A 21,963-nucleotide genomic window follows, 5' to 3' on the forward strand; every position below is an offset into this window, starting at 1 on the left:
TCCTTCGCTTAAGGCAGTGGCCAGTGTCAGAGGCCTGCCTCTCCCACATGGAGTCATACCTGTCTGCCCTACACAGGGTCCAGGCTCCAAACTCATCAAGGCCCAGGGAGAGGCAGCCAGGTACCTCCCCGTCTTCTCTCTCCAGACCCCCGCAGAGATGGCCTCCCAGCCATGGACAGGCATGTTTCCATGGTCGAGCAGGGCAGGTGGCTCCCTGCCGACTCTCTCTTGCAATCTGGCACTGGCCTTCAGAACCGCCAAAGAACCTAATATTGTATTTTTCTCAAAGCAGCATGCCCTGAAGGAGGAATTTCCAGCCTCTATCTTGAGAGAATCTGCTGGAAGTTTGTAAAATGGCTGTTCGGCCCACTTCTGGCCTCTGAGATGACAGCATTGGTGCTGAGCATCTGCAGAGCACAGGTGAGGCTTGGAGGCCTGAAGCCTGCTCACTGGTCCTTTGGCTCCCCGCACAGGACAGGTGGTACTTGCCCATTTTTCATGTGAGGGGACTGAGCCTTGGCAAGGTTAAGTGGTCCTAACCCCCAAGTAGCTCCAGGCCTAAGACTCCTTCTGCCTCATTTCTCCATCTACCACCTTTGTCCAAGGATACCTCCTGCCTCGAAGATGAGAGCTCCTTTAGGGCCATACAGGGTGGAGAGTTCTAGGGGATGGGAGAGAAAGGAAGACAGTGCCCCTTGCCCCCAGGTGAATGACTGTAGTGACATCTCACAGGCTTGGTCTGTGAGTCTTTATCAGAGTTTAGCTACTTTTGCTTACGATGTGGCAGGCACTTTGCCTGCATCACCTCCTTCAGTCTTAACCTCAGTCCTGCACCACGTTCCTGAGGCCCAAGGACACAAAGCAGCTGCGAAAGAACTGACAGGCAGGGTGGTCAAGAGGTTAAGCATACCTGAGTTCGAATCCTAACTCCAACACTTACTAGTCGTACTGGTGGTATCTCAGGCAAGTTCTGTGCTGCAGTCTGTAAAATGGGGTTAATAACTAACTGGTAGCATCGTCATGAAAATTAAACAAGTTCATGTCTGTAGAACACCCTGGAGACTGCCAGACACACAGGGAGCACAGCATAAAAAGCTACTGCCTAATTGTTATTAGCTACCATTCTAACCTTGGAGAGCCTGAGTCCGCAGCCTGGCTCTCCGATCACCCTCTCTGCATCTCCTGAGAAATGCAGCAGGGCCCGGCTCCGGACCGAGCCCAGGGCTGGAGTCTGGAAGCAGAGCAGACAGAACTGCATAGGAGTCTGAGTTGCAGCTGCACACACGACACACTAACTTTATTCACATTGATACAAAAGTAGATTTTTCTAGAAATGTTCTCTTGTGCCAGAGGGGGAGAGTTGAGTGGCATGTGGTGGAAGGGTGGGGTGGGGAGGAAGGGACAGGAAGGGTAGGGGCCAGAGTGTGGGTTGGGGAAGCAGGACAGCGGGGGCTGGGAAAGCAGGAAGAGCGGGGCATAGAGCCCCCCTGCCCTGTTCCATCCACACTGGAGGATGGGGGCTGTCCACAGACATATTCGGAGCATCCAGAGTGGTGGGAAATGGGGGCCAGGGAACTCAGGCAGGAGGAGGCTCTGGGTGGAATTGCTGCCCATGACTTTCCTCTCCTCCTGGCCGGCTGCCAGCTCCCCCATGCCAGAAGCTGGGCAAGTCTGCCCCTTCCTGCTTCCCCTTCCTTACACACTCCTCTTGGAAGAACTGGACATGCCCAAGAGGGACCGAGGTGAGGGGTAGGGAGAGGAGTGAGTACATAGACAGATGCTCACACAGGCAAAGAGGGGGCAGAGGCTGGCTGCCCGGCGAGGGGCTCCAGGGGTCTCACTGGGGCAGGGCCTTGAGGATGGCATTCACCTCCTCCGCCACAGCTGTCAGAGCAAATTCAAACTGGTCCTGGGGAGGGGCAGGGGGAAGAGGGTCACGGGGAGGCCTGGCCTCTGCTCCTGCCCCAGGGAGGCTTTTGGGAGGCCACTTGCAGGATGGGGGAGCCCTGCTGGGGGAGGTATGGAGGCAGGCAGGAGAGGCAGGCTGCTGCTGGGTTCCCTGGGGAAGTGTGGTGGCTGGGGTGGGGACAGGGAGGAACAGTCACCTTAGAACGGACAAGGCCAGGCCGTTGGTCGCGGACGTGCTCCAGGGTGGCAGCGATGTCAATCTCCTTTACTCCTGGGGTGGGGGGTGGGGCACAGGGCTGCTCAAAGGGTGTCCAGAGGAGGGTAGAACCCGGAAAGCCTTGGGGATCCTGGGGTGGGAGGCTTGGAGGATTGGACAACACCTGGCGGTGTGACAACCTGCCCTCCATGAACTCTTGTGACCCCGAGGGCTGGGGAGACTTTAATCGGGGGCTGGGCTCCAGGCACAGTGGGGTAGTTCCTCACCTTTCGCCATGCGGTTCAGTACCATGTCAATGAGGATGTAGGTGCCAGTCCTCCCCGCACCATCACTGAAACAGACGGGGACAGGCTGAGCTTGGGACCCAGCAGAAAGGAGGGGGGGTGGAGGAGACATGGAGGCTTGGGGTTGGGGGGACACTGGCAGAGCCTTTAGGATTAGCCTAGGGGTGGGGCATGAGTGAGCCGAGGATGAAGGAACCATCATAGCTCCTGGGTCCTGGGAATTGGGCCTCAAGTGGGGAGCCTGTGACCCATGGGGTGTCTCTTGGGCAGTAGCCAACCGTAAAGGAGAGCCCTGGGTCCACCCAGAGGGGGAGGCAGCAGGAGAGAATAGGAATAGCTTTTTCCAACCTCTGGCCAGGCTTTTATTCAGCAAACTTTTTATGTAAATGGCAAGATGGGAAATATTTTCACATATAGTCTCTGTCACACGTTGCTTTTTCTTCAACTATTTAAAAATGTAAACATCATTCTTAGCTCATGGACCATTAAAAAAACAAAAACCACATGGTGTGCTGAATTTGGCCCATGGGCTGTAGTTTGCTGGCATCAAGGGGACAGGCAGGCAGTGTGCATGGGAGATGCGCACAGGCAGTAGGACCAGAAAGCGGGCGGGTAGCAGAAATGCCCCACCTCAGGACCCCCTGGCCTGAGCTGTCCTGTCACCTCCATCCCCACCCCAGCCCCCAGCCCCTCTGCACGCACCTGCAGTGCACAATGATGGGGCAGGAGCGGCCCCGGTAGCACTTGTTCACTTTCCTGCAACAAGAAATGGGTATGAGGCCAGGGATCACCAGGAGAGGGAAAGGGGAACTGAAACGCACACCTGTGGGCCTTTCTTTCTTCCTTTTCTCCCCACATGCCCAGGGCAGAGGAAGGAAGAGGGCTGGAGAGAGGAGTCAGGGCTGGAGGCAAAGAACCAGAGATGGTAGGGGTGGCATTGGGCTGGCCTTGTCACTTATGAGCTATGTGCCCAAACTGTGCACCTGGAACAAATGATTTAACCTCTTTGAGCCTCAGTTTTCCTACCTGTAAAATGGGGATGATAAGAATAGTAATCTCCTTCTTAGGGTTCTTACTGTGATTCCATGAGATAATCCATTTAAAGAACTTGTGAAAGATCTGGCATACAGTAGATGCTCATTAACAGTAGTACTATTAAGAACACATAATAATATTAACAGCCACCTCTGCCAAAAGTCCAGGGAGGATAGGCTTTCTGGTGACTTCAAGGGTGTCAGTCTTGCCACATCCATGCTCTGCCCCTACAGCTCCTCAAGCCATTCCTCTTGCCACTCAGGCTCCTGACCAGCAGTGAGGTCAGGCAGCCCCAGCACAACTTTCCTCCGGCCAAGGAAGGACAACCCCTCAGCTTTGAATAGTATACTGCTGCTGTCTCCCTGGGTAAGTCTTACCTCAGCACAGGTGCTCTGTGGCTGGGTCATACTCAGACTTGGGTTCCACCTGGACCTCAGACTTTGCTGCCCTGACCACAGATCAGCAAGGAGCACGGGGCTTCTCCCCCTCTCAGTGACCCAGTCTAATCTGCCCTTTGTGCCTTATGATGTTCCTGCTTTGAGAGGCACTTGCAGAATCCTGATACCCTGCAATGGGCAAGGATGAGGGAGGACCATCTTAGGGGTTATTAGAGTGTTTCAGGGGAAACTTGTAACTTGGTGGTCCTCCGGTCTGGTTCCCCCAGACCTGCAGGGGCCAGGTGACTCTGAATGGTTTTACAGACCACATGATTTTTCTAGCACATTGGCTAGTATATCAGGGCTGGAGTTGAATAGAAGTCACACGGTAGTTCCCAATCATTTAATAATAATAATAATGATAAACAGTATTTAGAATTAATAGAGCCCTTGCTATGTGCTTAAACTAGATTTTATAGACTTTATCCTATTGGCTTTTGTAACAACCCCCTAAAGTCTCTGGGTCATCATCCTCATTTCACAGGTAAGGAAACAGATGGAAGTCAAGGAACTTGCTCGGAGTCACTTTTTAGGACATAAAATGTTATTTTGCCTTCTCTTAAGTAGACCTTCACCAAACTGTATTTATTAAGCAGCAATTAATTTTTCTGGGTGTCTAATGTCAACTGAGTTTACATAATTTCAGCCTAAAGCAAAGAAATATAACTTTTAGCTTACCTGTGCAGCCTGAAAACAGGTCCATGCACTACTTCTATAAGGATTTTTTTAATGTGGAGAACAAAAAATAGCTATGATACCCCTGGTGTTACTTTTGAGAAGCCTGTGCCTCAGGCCCCAGGGACCCCTGTTTGATACCATTGTCCTGAGGCTCAGAAACTATCCCCAGGTCCCCCCCAGCTCTGCTTCTCTGCTCTCTCCCCAGCGCCTAGAGACCTCAGGCCAGCTTGGCAAGGAGCAGAGAAGCAGCAGAAGGCCACAATGTGGGGGAGGCCCCGGCTTGTGGCAGCAGGCTTCTCAGCCACCTGTCTGGGGAGGGGGAAGGCAGAGATGCCAGAGGCCTGATGCCAGAGGCCTGGCCTGGTCCTGTTTCAGTGTTAGGATAAGGTACGTCCCTTAGTTAACTTCCTGTCTCAGCCCCCACCTAGTTCCACTGAGTCCCCAAGAAACCAGAGATCCTCCCACACTCCCTTTGATAGTATTTGTCCCTTCCCTGAGTCCCCCCAGCTCCCAGCAATCCCAGCAGCCTTGAGGGTGGTCCCTGGGCCCACACGTCCTCATTGTCCCGTCCATGCAGCGGCCACACCTGCCAATGATCACTTTTGTGACTATGCAACTGGAGTGAGAATACTAGCTGCAGATCACAAAAATGACACTGGCAGCTGTGAGAGAGAGAGAGAGAGAGGAAGGAGGGGACAGAGAAGGGAGACAGAGGGAGGGGGAGACAGAGACATGCAGAGAGACAGAGTGGGAGACAGAGACAAGGAGAAGCAGAAGGAAACAGGCAGAGATGGGAGGGAGGTGGAGAGAAAGGAAGCAGGAGCTGGAACAGGGAGAGGTGCAGAGAAGGGGAGATGTGGATGGAGGGGAAGAGTGAGATGAGTGATAGAGAAAGAGGTGAGGGGGAGAGGGAGGGTGGGGCAGAGAGAAGAGGGCAGGGAGGGAAAAAGAAGGAAAGACAGAAGGAGAGAAATAAAAAAAAGAGGCAAAGAGAGAGGGCTAAAGAAGGGGAGATGACAGGAGGGAGTGAGAGATGGTGAGGGGACAGCAGACACAGAGACTGCTGGAGGCCTGGGAGCACAAGACAGGAGGAAACAGACAGGAGGGGCCAAGTAGCAGGAGAGAAGGAGTGAGGGAGGGAGCTAGAAGTCAAGTGAGCACTTCTTGGAGGGAAGGAGGTTATGAAGAAAGCTGGACCTGGAGAGGCAGGGAGAAAAAGAGGGCAAGAGAGAGGAAGGAGACAGCAGGCCAGCAGAGACAGAGCAGAAATGGAGCTGGACCACATTGGCAGAGGGATGGGCACAGCAAGACAGAGCGTCAGTCCTGGTTTGGGTGGGCAGCGGTATCTGGAAGGTTCCGCTAGGAGGTCAGAGCCAATCCTGGTTTGGGGGCATCTGGAAGGGGCACCGGATGATCAGAGGCCAAGGCTCCAGGACAGGCTAAAGGGCCCGCCTCACATGACCCGGGGCCCCAGGAGGAGATGATGGGCTGAGGGATCGTGGCACAGCCCAGCTCCCGGCCCGCTACTCCTGTGCTGCTCTCTCCCTGGCTCCTCGAGCCTCCTTTGGGGCCGCCCACCCCCCAGGCGGCGCCAGGCCGTTGCCCTCCACCTCTTTGCAGGCGCCCAGGGTGCTCACCTGCGGAAGTCCAGGAGGGGCCGGGTGGAGGCCGGGGTGCCCTCTGCCGGCCAGCTGAGGAAGTGGAACTGCGTGAGCGTGCGCGTCTCCTGGGTCTGCACGTTCTTCAGGTAGAAGCTCCGCACCAGGAAGTCCTCGCACCAGATGTGCTCTGACACCAAGTTTACCTGCGAAACAAGGGGCACGGGCCTGAGCGAGGCCGGGCCTCCGCGTCTGCGTGCACGCTCCTCCGCCTCTCCAAATCCTCCCAGCCTCCCGGGCCAAATTCTCAGTCCTCCAGGAGGCTTACCCAACAGCCTGCCCCACTCTCCCAGCTGTCCCCAAGAACCCTAGCTGTCTGTGTCGACTGCTCAGGACAATTGGTGGCTTTTCCATCTAGATACAACTATTGTAAGCCTTTTTCTTGCTTGCTTGCTTGCTTGCTTCTTGAAGTTGGAGTTTCTCCTTCCTCTTCTGCACAGAGTCTAGCAAAGTGTCTGTGCTATATATACCATAAACTTTGGTAAAATTCTGTAATTTATTTGATTCCTTTAACCACAAGCAAGACCAATTTTTAAAACTTCAAAAAAAAAAAAAAGACTGTTGAGTGCTCATCTGATGGTGAAAAACAGCCATCCAGTGCTCATCTGGTGATGAGAAGCTTCTGTTGTGCTCTTGTCTCTTGTTTTACAGTGGGGGTCACCTCCCATTTGTCAGGAATGTTGTTCCTTCCCCTGCTTTGCGTCTGCGCAGTTCTCCCCTACCTATCTTCTCTCCTAATGAAACAGTTTGTTTCTTTTACCTAAGCAACATATGTGACTGATGGCATTTCTTTCTTTGCTTTGGCCTCCAGGAAACTCAGGTCTCAGTTAGGCTCAATAAAAGTAGGACTCAGTCTTGGTCTTTGAGTATCCTTATCTTCCCAGTCTCATCTACTGTACTCTTGACTCTTGGCTTCTTACCTCAGTTTCGATGGTTTTACAGTTTCACAAATGAATCTTTCATCATAGATTAGGTCCCTACAAATGCTTTTTGGCCCGACTGGGCACACACACATATATATGCATGCATGTATGTGAATATACATGTGGGCTCACATGCATGTTTATATACACATATATTCACACATGTATGAGTGGTGCACCATCCACCTTTCCCACTCCCATTGTCTCCTGGCTGTGGGGTCTTGCTGACCTCATACACATGGTAGAGAGAGGAGCCTTCATCTGGCCAATAGCGGTCACACTGCTTGACACCATCCTCCACCAGCGGAGTCAGCATGACGATGACAGTGCAGCCACTCTCCCACACCATCTAGGGACAGAGACCCAGGTAAGCTCCATTTTAACCTTCCCAGGACCTGGCTGTTCCTGGCTATCTAGAAGAGACCCTGGTCCCTGGAGAAGGCCTCCTCCAAAAGCCCACCTGCCAGAAGTCTGCGATGGTATGTGACAGCGGGCCCTGTGTGGCTATGTAGGCTGGCATCCGTGGGTCGTGCTCAATCTAGGGGCAGGAAAGACACATCATGAGCCAGAATGGGAAATGCTGCTATGGGGAGGCTTGGTCAAAGGGAGTGGGCCAGGGTCTGGCGTAGCCTGAGAACCCCTGTTTTCATGCTAGGATATCAGACCCACAGTTCCAGGGCCTCAGGTAGGGTGGTCGTCACCACCAGGAAATGGAGTCTATGGGGGCAGGATGAAAATGGGGAAGAGGCTGGGGGGGTCACTCACAATGGGGCTAGCATTGATGTAGTCACTCCGAGAAGGGCTGCTTTCCGCCTTCAGCTTGATGCGCGCATGGTCATCTGCACAGACCCCATATCCCATCCCAGAGGCCCCTCCAGTCATTGGAGTCCTGGCACCTCTGCTGCTCAGCCTGAGCCAGGAGCCCAGCCCCTCCCTCAAGCCCTCCAGGGCTGGGCCAGGTGGGCCAGAAGGACTCACTCACAGGGCAGGAAGTCAGGGTGGCGGTTCTTTTTGATGTTGCCCTCCCCCTGGGCGGTAGCACAGGTGTTGGGCTCCGCCTGGTAGGCACACAGGGCCTGCCACTCCTTGGCCAAGCGGTCCCGGTTGCGCAGGTGGTCCTCCATGTATGCCTGCAGGGGCACCGCAGCCTGGCTCTGGCCCCTACTGCCAGCCCGGCCCCTCCCACCATCCTGTTCTCTCACCCCCTCTGGACCCACACCCTGTCCTGACCAGAATCATGTGTCCTGTGGAGATGTCCATGTTTGCCTGGGCAGGCTCCTCACACCAGGACGGTGTGCTGCTGTGGGAGCTGGGGCTGGCCTGGGCCGCGTCGCTGAACTGCGAGGACACGCTGCTCACCCGAGAAGGCTCCGGTGGACCCTCTGCTCGGCTGAACAAGGACTTTGTGGCCATATGCTGGCGGCACAGGTCCTGCAGAGGAAGAATCAGGCAGGGTCCAAGGTCCCCTGAAGACTTTTCAACAAGAGTCCTGGGCTTAATTCAACAGAGTCCCTAGGCTTGTCCTTGATTGATTTTGAATGAAACATATCTCCTCTGAGGTAGGGTCTTCTGCCCTGGCTCTCATCTTTTTGGGGGCTGTTCTGCTTGGGTGGTGCCTACATCGACCTCAGATATTACAGAGTAGAATCCTAGACCCCAGAATTGTAGCACTGGGAAGAACTATCTGCTTCCAACTCCATCTATTCCAAATGCCCCCACAACCCTCACCATGGCTTCTCCAGCCTCTACCTGGACATTCCCAGGGATGGGTGCTCACTCCTTTCCAACTCCCAAACCTCATCCCATGTGAGACCCAGATTCCCAAGCCCCTTCCATTCCCTCTTACCAACAAGCTTCTGGGGCTTCATACCTGGTACTCAAAAGTTGTGTCACCATGGGCCCCCTCGGGTCCCAGAGCGGCCAGGCGCTCCTTGTCCTGCCGTCGCGCATGCTGCCGCATACACAGGGCCACTGCCAGAGCCACAAGCAGCCCGGCCACACCCGCCAGGGCCACCAGAGTAAGCAGCACAGAGCGCATGGGAGAGGTGCTGTGGGCCGGTCGAGGAAGGACAGCAGCCGCCTCCTCCCTCTGTGGGAACAAGGCTTGAATCAAGGGGGGGGGGGGTAGTGGCAGGGAGAGACTTAGGAGCTGCTCCTTACCCCTGTTCCACATCACACTCCCTGCTAGGACATCTCCTGGGGCAAAGCTGGGAGGGCATGGCCATGGTCGTACAGGCAGAGGGACTCAGATAGACCCAAGATCCTGCTTCTCAGTCCTCACTGGACCACCTCAACCACACTGCACTGCCAGAGACTTAGTGGGTGACCCTCCCTAGGAGTTTTTGTATTTAAAAAATGGATGTAGAGAAGTACAAAGAGACCCAAAGGATCAAATAGTAGAATGTGAAGCATCAGTGTTGGATGCAGAATAGAAACATATTTTGAGTTTAATGCCCTTCCTGTGTTAGGTTTTCCCTTGGAATTTGAGGCTTGGCTCTAGAACATCTGCGGAGCCCCCATGGCCATCTTGGGCAGTTCTTCCAAGCAAGGGCTGGTTCTGCAGGAACCCCTGAGGCCATCTGCTGGTCAGAAAGAAAACTGCATGGGGGAGGGCAGCTTTGGCAAAGCCAGATGTATTTCAGCTCCTGTTCTCCTGTTAAGTTTGCCTTCATCTCTTGTAGGCAATGTCAGCCCTCTGGGGCTCTGACTGATTCTCCAGTTAGCACATACCTGTCCCACTCCTGTCTGCAAGATCTGGAGCCCTGTCTGTGCTTCCAGTTCAGACTTCACCAGCCCTGCAAGGAAGACAGAGATAAGATTCTCCCCAGCCACATGTGGTCTCCACCACATGTCATGCTACACCAGGTGGCAGGCAGGGCCCATGTGGGCTGGGAATGTTTCAAGGGGAGCATCAGACACAGGTCTGGGTATGTCCTACTAGGGCTGGGGCCAGGAAGTATTTACCAGCTTGCTGGGTCACATCAGCCAAAGACAGGTTCTGTTCATTGTGCCGGATGCGGAAGGTAAGGGCTGGTCCCACAACACTGCCGAACAGGAGGTATGTTACCACCTGACCCACCACAGACCCCAAATCTAGAGGGTCTGCTCTGGCCCTCTCCCCATTAGAGACCAGGGCTGAAACCAATCAGAGATGCCATACAGGGATGCTTGAGGCTGGAGAGCTACTGGATTGAGCCAACAGCAGGGGTAGGTGTGGTTGTACCTTCAATGAAGCTGGAAACATCTTTGACCCAACCTTGGTTCCTTACCCAGAGCTTGTCTTCCCTCCTACCCTGAGCCCCTCCAGCCATCTCCCTCTTCAAGCCGCCTTCTAGACCCCTGCTGCCCCAGCCCACCAGCCCCACCTGATGTTGATAAAGCTCCCCGAGGACATGTGCACATGCTCAGCCAGGATCTCCAGCAGCTTTACTCCTGCAGCCAGACTCAGGGGCCTGGAGGTGGGGAGCAGGGAGAGGAAGAAAAGTGATGACCCTCTTGGCCACTTTCTTGAAACAACCTCCAGGAGTGCAGAGCCACCTCCAAGGATGCAGAGCAGCCCACCCCACCTCCTGTTGGTTCACATCTGGACTTCTGCCCTCTGCTTCCAGCCAGAAAGGCCAGCCCAACCCCCAAAGGACTGGGAGGTTGCCCCAGGCTGGAGCCCTTACTTCTGGTCAGTGACAATGTAGCCGTATTCCTCTGCTGATGGCTGAGTGGAGGGCTGCCCTGCTGCTGTGGGCTGGCTCTGGCCCAGTGGACTTTTCTTCTCCAGTAGGACATGTGTGGCAGGCGGGTCGGCAGCTTTTGGAGTCCCAGAGGATCCAGAGCTCAGTTCCTGCTGGGCTTTATTGGAGGTGGGGCCGGCAGTGGGGGATCCAGGCAGGGAAGGGGTGGAGGGTGGAGGCTCCAGTGCGTCTACACCCTGCACCTGCTCCTCCATTGTCTGTTTAGAAGAGAGGATAGAGGTGTGGTCTCTGGACAGTGGAGGGGCTTAGGGGAGGGGGGTCCACACCCTGGACTGTTGTCTCCCACCGTGGTGCTTAGGACTTGTTCCTCTTCCTATCCCTAGGCCCAGGTCAGTGTTGGGTACAGAGAGGGCATCCAGGAAAGTGAGCCCAGTGGATGAATGAATGAATGAATGAATGAGTGATTATTCATGATCAGTAATCATCCACAGGATGGGGATGGAGTGAGGAGAAATTCCAGAGCAGGGAATGTGGGGGGTGAGGATAGAAGATGAACAGGCAAGCTATGGTTTGCAGACTTTTGTTGAGCCACAAAATCTTAGAATTCCAACACGTGAAACAGAGCGCCTCAAGCAGCAGGGCATCAGGAGCCTGCCTGCTTGCAACTCCCCCTTCCCCTAGGGATCCTCAGAGCATGGTCTAAAATGACTGTCGTAAAAAAAGCAGTCAATCAAGAATTCTGGCTTCTCATTCCCGCTCTGCCTTCAACTTGAGGTGAGACCTTAGACAACACCTTGCAGCTTCTGGGCCATGGTTCCCTCCAAAATGGGGGCTTGGAGCATACAGATTCTGGGTCCTGATCATGAGGTTTAGCTTTCAGCCAAGGGGGTTTGCTGCTGTGGGGCACATATGGGTCAAGGAGGTGCCGCAAACTCACTTTCTTGATGTCAGCTCCAACGTTTACAACCCCTCCTGCAGAGACAGGAAAAACAAGACTCTGGGCAAAGGGCCAAGGCCAAGGTCCACACAGTGCAGGTGGGAGAAAAGGCCTGTTACATCATTTGTGGCCTTTTTCCTCACAGTCAGTGACCAAGACCCTGTCGTTGGTCTCATCCTAAGCACAGCCTCATGCCTGTGTGCTTCTGCCTTCTAATTCATTGTTTTATCAATTCCTCCCTCTGTTATTGGCCACACTTCTCAAAGCTATTCTTTGTTCAGTCCTCCCTCTTTCCATCAATTATTGGCTTCTCCTTTGCATTGGCCATGCCCCTCCTTAGCTCCTCATTATCTCCCACCCAGCCTTCTCCCTGCTCCTGATCTTGGCTCATACCCACTGTTGGCTTCTTTTTCTATTACTTCCATCTTCCAGTCCTTTACTGCTCTAATTCCTCAGCTCACCACCCCAAACTCTGCTCCCTGCCCTTGGGACAAAGATGACCCTGTGCCTCAAAAGAACTCCCTCCCCTGACCTTGGCCCTTCCCCTCTAGGCTGCTTCCTTTGTTCTAGAGAAGTGAGGTTAGAGGCTTCCATGGGGTTGGTCGTTGCTGGTCACTCTGCCTGGACACTCACCCAGATTTCGTCCTGCACTCTTAGGCAGCAGCTGCAGCAGGGTCGAGAGGGTGGAGAGCTGCTCAGGGGTCAGCTGACGCAGCTCCACCCCGTAGCCCGCCAGCACAGCCGCCAGTCTCTGCAGAGTCACATCTGCTGGGAACCAGACACAGAGCTTAGGCCTGGTATGGAGATGAACTTGGGGGGGTGCATTTGGGAGTGAGGGGGCCAGCACATGTGAGAGTTTCTTCTCAAACACCAGGACACTGATGCCCTCCCCTTCCCATCTTTGTCTATACTTAGGAGGAAAGAACTTCCTGGTGCCAAGACCAAGCTTCAGGCTCAGGAAGGACTTCTTGATTCCCCAGCTGAAGAAGAGTCATGTCAGCTTCACCCCTCACCGTATCCCCACTGCCTACCTAGTGCCTGGCATAGTTCAGGTTGTCAGCAGACATTAGTTAAATGCACGAATGACTTTAAGGACAAATTAACAAATGCATGGATAGTCAGGAAGGACCCCCACTTCGCACCCCGCAGGAAGCAGCCCCAGAGGCAGGGAGTGGATGCTGAGCACTCTGTTACCTGGCTGCTCTGCTCGGGAAGGAGGCTTCTCCCTGTGGCCCTCTAGTCCTTCCTCCTCATAGCCCTCTGAGGAGTCCTCTGCCCGGCTGCTGCCCCCTTGCTCTGGCAGCCTTGGTGCCCTGGCCCTGCTGGGCACTTGTGGCTCCTGGGCCAGGTATAGCAGCCTTGACTCCTGGAAAAGCTGAGCAGGTGGAGGCCCTGGAGGGTCCCCATAGGAGAGGCCAGGGTGAGCCCCGAACATGCCTTTGGAGGCAGTTCTGCTGAAGAGGGCAGAGGGTTCAGCCTTGGACAGGGGGCCAACACTGACCATCCCTGAGGAGCTCTCTGAGCCCCGGGAGCCGTCGCGGGAGCCAAACTGTGGGAAACCAGAGACTGGGATAAGAGCGGATGTCAGGGACAGAGGACACGGGGGTTGAGGTGGGGCCAGTGTCTCGGGCTCACCTGATGGAATAGGTAGGGCTGCAGCAGGGCAGGTTCATAACTCAGGGCAGGGTGTGGGGGCTGTGGGGGCAGCAGCAGATGCTCCAAGAGAGGGGGCAGCAGCTCAGCCTGCAGAGGGGACAGGGAGGAGCCCGCCCCAGCTCCGCCCCCACCTACTGGAGGTCGAGGAAGCCGGTGCTGGGGAGCAGGAGCGGAGCTAGTGGGGACGCCCTGTAAAAGCAGCTCCCCAGTGGGACCAGGTCTCCTGGGCACCAAGCCAGATCTGGGGAGGAAAGCAAAGTGTGTGTGTGTGTGTGTTTGTGTATGTGTGTGTGTTGGTTGTGTGGGGCAGAGCCTACGAGACAGAGAGAAGGGGCCAGGCAGGCTTAGCTTAGGGTGAGCCTGACTTTGTAAGAGATGAGGTAGCCTCAGGAAAGGAGGGAGTAGCATGGGGAAGGCCAGAGGGCCAAGCCTGGGGCAGAGGTCATTGCCTCCCTGGTAAGCATGCCTGGGTCCCTGAAACACAGTGGCAGAACTGATGAAGCGTGAGGCTATGGGACAGAGAAAGGGAGAACAGTAGCAGGGAAAGGCAGCCAGGAACCTCTCTAGACCAACTCTGGCTGCAGCTTGCCTCACTGTCCCGGTGTGCATGTCCCCGCACCTGGGTCTCCAAGTACACGTTCAAACATTCAGTACTGTGCCCCCTCACTCTGCCCCCCCGGCCCCACTGTGCCTTCTTTATTTGGTATTATCATTTGAGCCCCAAGCCCTCATTTACTTTCCTCTGCTTTACAGGGTCTGAATGATGCCTTCAGAGACCCTAACCACAAAAAGATGATGGTACCTCCTACCATATACAATTCCACATAGTAATCAAACTGAACATTAAACAACTTAGGTCCAGCAAAATTCTAATTTGTTTCATGATGACTACTTTGATGCTTCTTTTAAAATTCCAAATGTCCAAATATTTCAAAACATCTTTTAATGTCTCTGTTTAGCTGGGTCCCCGGGGATGAACTCAGCTTATGTTGGGCATGTGAACATGTCAGATGACCACTCCAGAACCTCTTTTACCCATGCCCCAGCCTGCTTCGTGCCCACTTCCCTCTGTCCATCAGACCCAGCAGCCTTGTCATGCTAGAGCTGATGAGAAAGGATGCCTACCTGTCCCTTGGATGGGGCTCTGGGGGGCGAAGCCTGGGAATGCGCTCCATCTCCTGGGAGATCACATACTGGGTGAGGTCATCGTGCCAGGACAGTCCTGCCAGGGAGCAGGATAGGGTGAGATGGTTGGCTTGGGACAGTCTGAGAGCCCAGTAACAGGGAACAGTGCAGATAAAAACTGCACCCCCTACCTTGCAGTGTACTGAATTTGGCAGAGCAGAAGAGCAGTGGAGGGAGTTTGGAGACTCAGTGGGTGATCTGAGCTGTCCTTTTCCCACCCTCAGGTATAGATTTGGGAGTGAGACTTGGTTTAAATCCTCTGCCACTTACTAATTGTGTGACCTTGGCTGAACCTGTCTGAGCCTCAGTTCTTTCATCTGAAAAATGGGGGTTTATAACCTGCTAAGATTGTTGTGATAAATAACACAACATTAAATAGTTACAATAGTACCTGATACATAGTGCGCTTTCCATAACTGCTATTATTATCATCATCATAATTATTATTCATCTTCTTCTTTTTTTTGGCCCTGAACCTTTGTTTTCTTTATATGTAAAATAAGAATAATACATACTTTATGGATCTGTAGTAAAGATTAAATGCAATCAGGGAAATCAAAGTGCTTGGAAAACTCCAGGGCACTATACACCTGTTTTAAACATTTGTCATCACCATCTTATGCTGAGGCAGATCTGTTTGGCTGCTTCCCTCAATGCAACTCTGCTCTCAGGAAAGGTCAGTCACCTATTCTAAAGGAATAATCTCCCACTCTCCACACCCACTCCCCCATTCCTTTTCCCCTGCTTCTGGGTTAATAATCTGTACTGTTCTTAATTCACACCCTGGGGTCTACTAGCATCCATACCAGCCTTTTTGCCTATTAGCATTAGATGAAATCTCTGTGTTCCTATATAAGGCCAGTTCCTCCACTTGAGTACTAGATTTCATCCGTACCACCTACTCAGGAAAATCTTCCCCCTAATCCTCCCCTTTTTCCTACATCATCATTTTCTCCTGTTCTCTACTGAATTATTCCCATTAGCACACAAACATGATGCAATGTCTTCCATCTTATAAAAATTCTGCTTGATCCTACATTCCCCTCCATCTGTCACCCTGTCTTTGCTTTTCTTTGCAGCAAGACTCTTTGAAAGTGTTACCTATACTGGCTATATCCAATTCCTCTCCTCCCATTCTCCTTTAATCCACCCTACCCAGGATTTTATTTCCAACTATTCTACTAAAACTGCTTTCATCAAGATCAGCAGGGGCTTCTGTATATCTAAATTCAGTGGTCAATTCTCAGATGTCATCTGATTTAACCTACCACCATCATTTGATCACTCTTTCCTCCTTGATACACTTTCTCTTGGCTTCCAGGACACCAGACAGTCTTGTTTTTCCTCCTACCTCACTGGCTCCTCCTTCTCAGTGTCCCTTGATAGTTCTACTCCTTCTCCTCATCCTCTTAATATTAGAATTCTCTAGGGGTCTTCTTCATAAACACTCAATCCTTTGATTATTTCATCCATCTCAAGGTTTTAATTACCATCTATATATCAAAGAATTCCAAATTTATATCTCCACTCCAGACCTTTCTCTTTCTAAACCCAGGATTATGTACTCAACTTCCCACTCTATTTGAATGGCTATCTTAAACTCAGAACATTCAAAACTGAACACCCCTTACCCCCAGTTGATCCTTCAACATAGTTAATGACATGTCCATCAACTCAGTTGTTCAGGCGATAAAACCTGAGTGTCACCTTGACTCCTCCCTTTCTTTCATGGCTGTATCCAATATTTCATGAAATCATGCTCACTACCTTAAAAATATAGGCAGAATCCTGTCATTTCTCATTACCTCCCTGCAACCACCCTCATCCACACCTATTCTTCACTTATATGAGTTATTGTGGTAGCTTTTAATGTTTAGTGCTCTGTTTCTACCCTTGACTCCATACACTCTGTTCTTAACACAGCAGCAAGAGTAATCCTTTTAAAGTAGAAGTGAGATCACGCACCCTTATGCTCAAACCTTGTGATGGTTTCCTCTTTTACTCAGAGTAATGCCAATGTCCATGCATTCTCTTATAAAATCCTAGAGGAAAATAATTCTCCTTCACCTACCTGACTGCATCTTCTACTCTGCTTCTCCATCACTCCTCTACAGCCACACTGTAAAGGTGTTCTCCATGGTGTTCCTCAAAGTCATGTTCCTACTTTAGGGAGCATGTTCTAGCTCTCTGGATACCTTAAACACTCTTCCCCTAGATAACCTTCTGGAAAACACCCTCACCTCCTTGATGTCTTTATTTAAATTTCATAGTCCCAATAAGTTCCATCTTGACCACTCAATTTAATCCTGCAGCTTCCTACCTCACTATTTCTGATTCCTTTATCTTACTGTAGTATTTGTTTTTTTCATGATACTTATTACCTTTTAATACACTATATATTTTCTAATTTATATAATGTATTCCCTCCCTTCACCCCCGAATGTAAACCCCAATAGGCAGACATCTTTGTCTGTTTTACTCCTTGATACATCCCAAGCACCTAAAACTATGTTGGCCACACAGAAGTACCCAATAAATACTGGTTGAATGAGTGAATTGGATGCATGGGCTGTTCTGGCTGAGGACTCCAGAACTCATGGTTCTGGAGCACTCAGTCAGTTCTAGAGATTAGGCTGGTCCTAAAGAGATGGATGCTGGTCTGTTACAGTGGCTTCTTCTAAAAACCTCCTTTGGATTCCTCCAGAGAGTCTACATGGGAAAAGCCTATCTCTACCGCTCCACCCCCACTCCTGTCTCCTCCAGCAAGGCCTGGGAAGGTGAGGCACTAGAGTGGGTGTAATAGGAATGCTCCATGAGAGAAATCTTTGAGTCAGGTGGCCCCTCACTTCCCCACCCTTATCTAATGAAGTTTCAGTTTCTCTCCTCCAGTGCACCTAGACCTCACCTTGGGACATGAGCTGTCGGAGCACACCTTGTAAGCGTTGAAGAACTGGGGAGGTGACTTGCAGAAGGGGCCGGGCTTGCCCCACTCCCACCTGGCACTGTCCAAACAAGCCATCTAAGAGCAAAAAAGTCGTGTCACAAGGGGCTTCCAAGAGGCCTTCCAAAGCCCATGTTGCAAATAGACAGCACTCTGTCTAACTCCTCTCTTGGCTTCAGAGAGCTCTGCTCCTCCAGGCCAGTCCCTTTTCTCCTCAAACCCAATTCCCCTTCTCCCTTCCAGGCCTCCCACTCCCCACTTCTTTCTTATTGTGTACCCCACCCCCCCCATCTTGTACATCCTGTGTCTGGGCCTTACCCTGAATACAGACTTCCAGGTGAGAGCAGAGTCTGCGGTCAAACAGACAGCCTGTGGAGGACAGGTGAGCATAGGCTCAGACACACACACACACAGAATGGTCAGATGGATGAACAGGCTAGGAAAGGGGGAAGCAGAGGGGATTCATTCTTTCATTCTAAGGAAGGCTTTAAGCTGGGAGGAGAGGTGAGAAGAGGCCTAGAATTCTTAAGAGAAGAAAACACAGGACCTGGCTTTGGATTTTAAAGATCTGCAAGTCTGGATTCTTCCCCTAAAAGCTTCAGTTGCTTAACTAAGTAACGAGGAGAAGAAGCCCTCCAGGTGCATGGGGGTAGTGAAAGTGGAGAATCATATATTCTACTCTCATAGAATTACTGCGGGAGAGCTTTTGGCCAAATTCTGAGAAAAAAAGGGACTTTCCTTCCCAAATCACCAAAAGCATCTTATGATGGCCCGGGACTCGGAAGAGATGGAAACCTTAGCACACTTCCCCTTCTAGGGGAAAGGGGTAAGGGTGGGGTAAGGCAGTGCTCCCCACACTGTCCCTGCGGTCCGTGGCCCCAGTGCCGCTGGCGCTGTTCGCGGTACTGAAGCTCTGAGCTTGGTGCCGCTGAGGGCTTGCCTGGAAGCAGTTATGGGGGGAGGGAAGGGTGACAGGGTGAGGAGTCGCCAAGGGACCTGACCTCTGCGCCATTCCAGTCTTCATCTTCCACCTTACCAACTCGCAGCGCCACAGGAAGTACCTTGTATTGGCCTCCAAGCCGGGTGGGGAAGGAGAGCGCCAGACGGCGAGGCTGCGCCCCTTCCCCCACACGCCCCCCGCTCCCACCCTCCCCCTGCCCGTGAGTCAGCGCTGACTGTCTCTGTCCGCTAAGATGTGAGTCAGCACCAGGCCTGGCTGTGGGGAGGGGGACGGGAGAGGACCCTTCCCTCTTCACTCTCTTCTGCCCCCTCCCCCAGCTGTACCCCTCTTATCGGAGATCAGATTATAGCTATCGGCCTCTCTAGGCTTGAAGAGAAACCCTGGATCCTCCCTCGGCCTGATCTTCTACTGAAAGCTGGGACCCCAAAGCTCACGGCCCCGACTTCTACTGCCCGGAGATCAGGGTTCCCTCTCCCTCCCTCCACCCCTCCATCCTTCAGCGCCAAACGCCACTTTTTGGCGCCTTGGAGCGACTGGCTTCTCCCGTGGCATTGTATCCTGTCTCTATAGGTCCCTCTGTCCATATGCACCCCCATTCCTTCTCCCAAAACCGCAATCTTCCCCTGAGCCCGCTTCTCTTAGGTCCCGCCCCCGTGTTCCCAGCCCCACCTCCAGGCCTACGCCCCTTTCCTCTAAGACGCCCTCTCGTCTTCCTCATCTCACAGTGCCTCCCCTACCCCACTCCACACATACATTCTACCTAAGATTCCTACCTTCCTGGCACTTCCCCTCCACATCCCCCACTGAGTTTTGCTCCCGGCACCATCCTCCCCTCCCCTCCCCCTCACCCCCGTTCCTTTCTGACCGTGGGCACTAATGGCGTTGCAGCCTCCCGGGCGGCTGCCCAGCAGCAGCAGGCAGAGGAGCACCCGGAGACCCCCAGATCCCCCGGGACCTCCAGGCCGCCGCGGGCGCCGCATCTTTCCAGGCTCCGGGCTCTCGCTCCGCTGCCAGAGCCGCAGCGACGCCGGCCGGAGCCTGCCAAAGGGGCCGAGGCGGGGCCTGCCACTCCCCACCCACCGAGGCGGGGTCTACACGCCCCTCTCGCAGCAGCTCCGCCAACCCCGGGTGTGTGGTGACGACACCTCCACCCCCAGCACTTGCGCTGATTTGCGTCATACGTGGCGTAAGAGCACTGTCTTAGCCGCGGTCCTACCCACCCAGCCTCCTACACCAAACAGTAGGCGCCTCACTAGAATTCCCACTTGACCTTACCTTGACGTATGCTACTCCCCAAGGACTACTACCTCCATCACTCAGGCGCACGGTTGGCGAAAAGGGTGACAGTTGGGTGGGGGCCAGGAAAGAAATGAGCCGGATAGTAAAAATTTTAAGAGAAGAGCTTAAAAATGAATAGAATATGTACTATTTCGCATCTCAATGGTATCGATGTCCTGTAAAGAGCAGCAATGGTTACGTGTTTGTGTGTTTGGATTACAGTTGCAGCAATGCCACCTTCCAAGTGTATAACTTTGGGCAAGTTGCTTAACCTCTCTGAGCCCAAATTTCCTGATGTGTAAAATGAAGATGCCAATACTACCTACCTCACAAGGTGGTTGTGAAGATTACGGGAGTCAAACTCATGAAGCTCACTTAGAACAACCATTGCATTGGCATATACTAAACAGTTGACACTTACTCGCCTATGTGATTAGCCTCGACTCTCCTTTCCTTCGCCTTCTTCCACCTCGAGTCTATCAACAACCTCATGGTTTCTACCTACAAAATATTATCTCCCATCAGTCCACTTCTCTCCACACTCGCTATTCTATGCAAACCACTGTGCTCTTACATGATGACTATTGCAGTAATCAACCAACTAGCCTTTTGCTTCCATTTTTGTCACCCAATAAACTCGGGAATGAAATTTCTAAAGTTCAAAACTTATCACTTTACTCTTGCTTTTCAGTAAAAAATTTCCAAAATCCAAAAAAAAAAAAAAGAAAAGAAAAAGAAAATAGTAGTGCCTAGTAAATCCTCATACACTCATCATTTAGACTTAACAGTTATTGTTTTGCCATATTTGCATCTTTTTAGTATTTAAAAGTAAATAATAGACATTATATTTTCCTTCTAAATATTTCAGTATGCATCTCCAAGAGACAAGGATATTTCCCACATAACCAAAATGCCATTGACACCTAACAAAATTTACAGTAATTCCTGAATATCGTTTAATGTTCAGTCCTATTCAGAGATCTCAAATTTTTTCCCTAACTGCCCCTTTTCCAGCTGTTTTTTTTTTCAAAATAGGAGTCAATCAAAGATCACCATTGCATTTAGTTATGTTTCTTAATTCTCTTTAAATTAGCCTAAAGAGTGCTCATTCCCCCCTAAACTCCCACCTCCATTTTTGACATCTTCTTACAGAAGAGACCAGGTCAGTTTTTGTTTACAACTCTCCACCTTCTGAATTTGTCTGACTATTTGCTTATGATATGTTTCCCTGTATTTCCCCTGTATATAGCCTGTATTTCCACCATATATATCCTGTATATCCCCTGTATTTCCTGAAAAAAAAATGGAAGTTATATTTAAAGTCTTGATTGGATCAGGTAAAAAAAAATTTAAAGCAAAAATTTTACAGGTGATACCGTATACCTCCAATTGCATGGTTTCAGGAAGTGCATGATGTCTGGCTATCCCACTATTTAGTGATGCTGAAATTGATCACTGGTTTAAGGCAGAGACAGCCAGGGGTCTATCATAATGTGATGTTTTCCTCTTGTGACCGTAAGTATGTAATCCATGGAAGATATTTTAGCATTCTGAGATTATCTAGTTCCCCAATAACTTTTCACATATCAGTACGCCATTCATTGATGATCCTTGACTAAAATGGTGATTTTTCTAATTCTATCATTCCTTTAACATTTGTTAGCTGATATTATTTCATAAAGAAGAGCACTCTCTCACCAACTGGGCTTAGTTACTTTGAAATACAATTCCAACTGGAAAGGTAGCATACATTCTTCGTTTTTTCTCTTTAACTATTAACTTACAGATTAATGAGTCAGTGTAATAGTTACTTCCAAGAATGGCAAGTAAGTTTTTTTTTTAATTTTTTATGACTTTCTGAGCATTGCTATGAAAGTATGATTATTATATATTCAATGTGTATCAGGCAATCACAGTAATTATTCTTTTGATATTCAGATTATCCTGAAGTAACTGAAAGCTCCTTTAAACTGGCTCTTGTTTCTTTTTGAAATACCCTATTAATTACCAAAAGCTCCCTTGCTTTCTATCATTTCAATATGTACCAGGTTAATCTTTTTTATTCCTTGCCTTAGTCATAGAAGCAGCCATTCCTCCAAAGAGACTTGGTAGCTTTTAGTAAGAACTGCTTTTAGAGACCGTAATAAGGGTTTTAGGGGTGATAATGGCTATAGAGGTG

The 21,963-nt window shown here is 51.4% G+C and overlaps 1 protein-coding gene across 2 annotated transcripts; it reads right to left on the bottom strand.

Annotated features, from left to right (window-relative positions):
* Positions 1–1,269: 1,269 nt before the first annotated feature.
* PTPRN (protein tyrosine phosphatase receptor type N) lies at positions 1,270–19,562 on the bottom strand. Of its 2 annotated transcripts, none has more exons than XM_010988374.3 (23): positions 19,372–19,562; positions 17,864–17,914; positions 17,510–17,623; positions 14,545–14,641; positions 13,399–13,660; positions 12,958–13,312; positions 12,397–12,528; positions 11,764–11,798; positions 10,809–11,083; positions 10,506–10,592; positions 10,105–10,184; positions 9,871–9,935; positions 9,011–9,229; positions 8,371–8,571; positions 8,123–8,270; positions 7,906–7,979; positions 7,601–7,678; positions 7,370–7,489; positions 6,197–6,363; positions 3,112–3,165; positions 2,392–2,456; positions 2,106–2,179; positions 1,270–1,909 (listed from the first exon to the last, which is right to left on the bottom strand). In XM_010988374.3, exons 1-23 carry the CDS (start codon positions 19,484–19,486, stop codon positions 1,838–1,840), a joined length of 2,940 nt encoding a protein of 979 aa, XP_010986676.1. In that variant the 5' UTR covers positions 19,487–19,562; the 3' UTR covers positions 1,270–1,837. The 2 variants fall into 2 exon arrangements, with proteins under 2 accessions (XP_010986676.1, XP_031308082.1); XM_031452222.2 differs by having other exon boundaries at positions 12,397–12,531; positions 19,372–19,560.
* Positions 19,563–21,963: the final 2,401 nt, after the last annotated feature.

Source organism: Camelus dromedarius, chromosome 4 (assembly GCF_036321535.1).
Source record: "Camelus dromedarius isolate mCamDro1 chromosome 4, mCamDro1.pat, whole genome shotgun sequence".
Taxonomy (NCBI): domain Eukaryota; kingdom Metazoa; phylum Chordata; class Mammalia; order Artiodactyla; family Camelidae; genus Camelus; species Camelus dromedarius.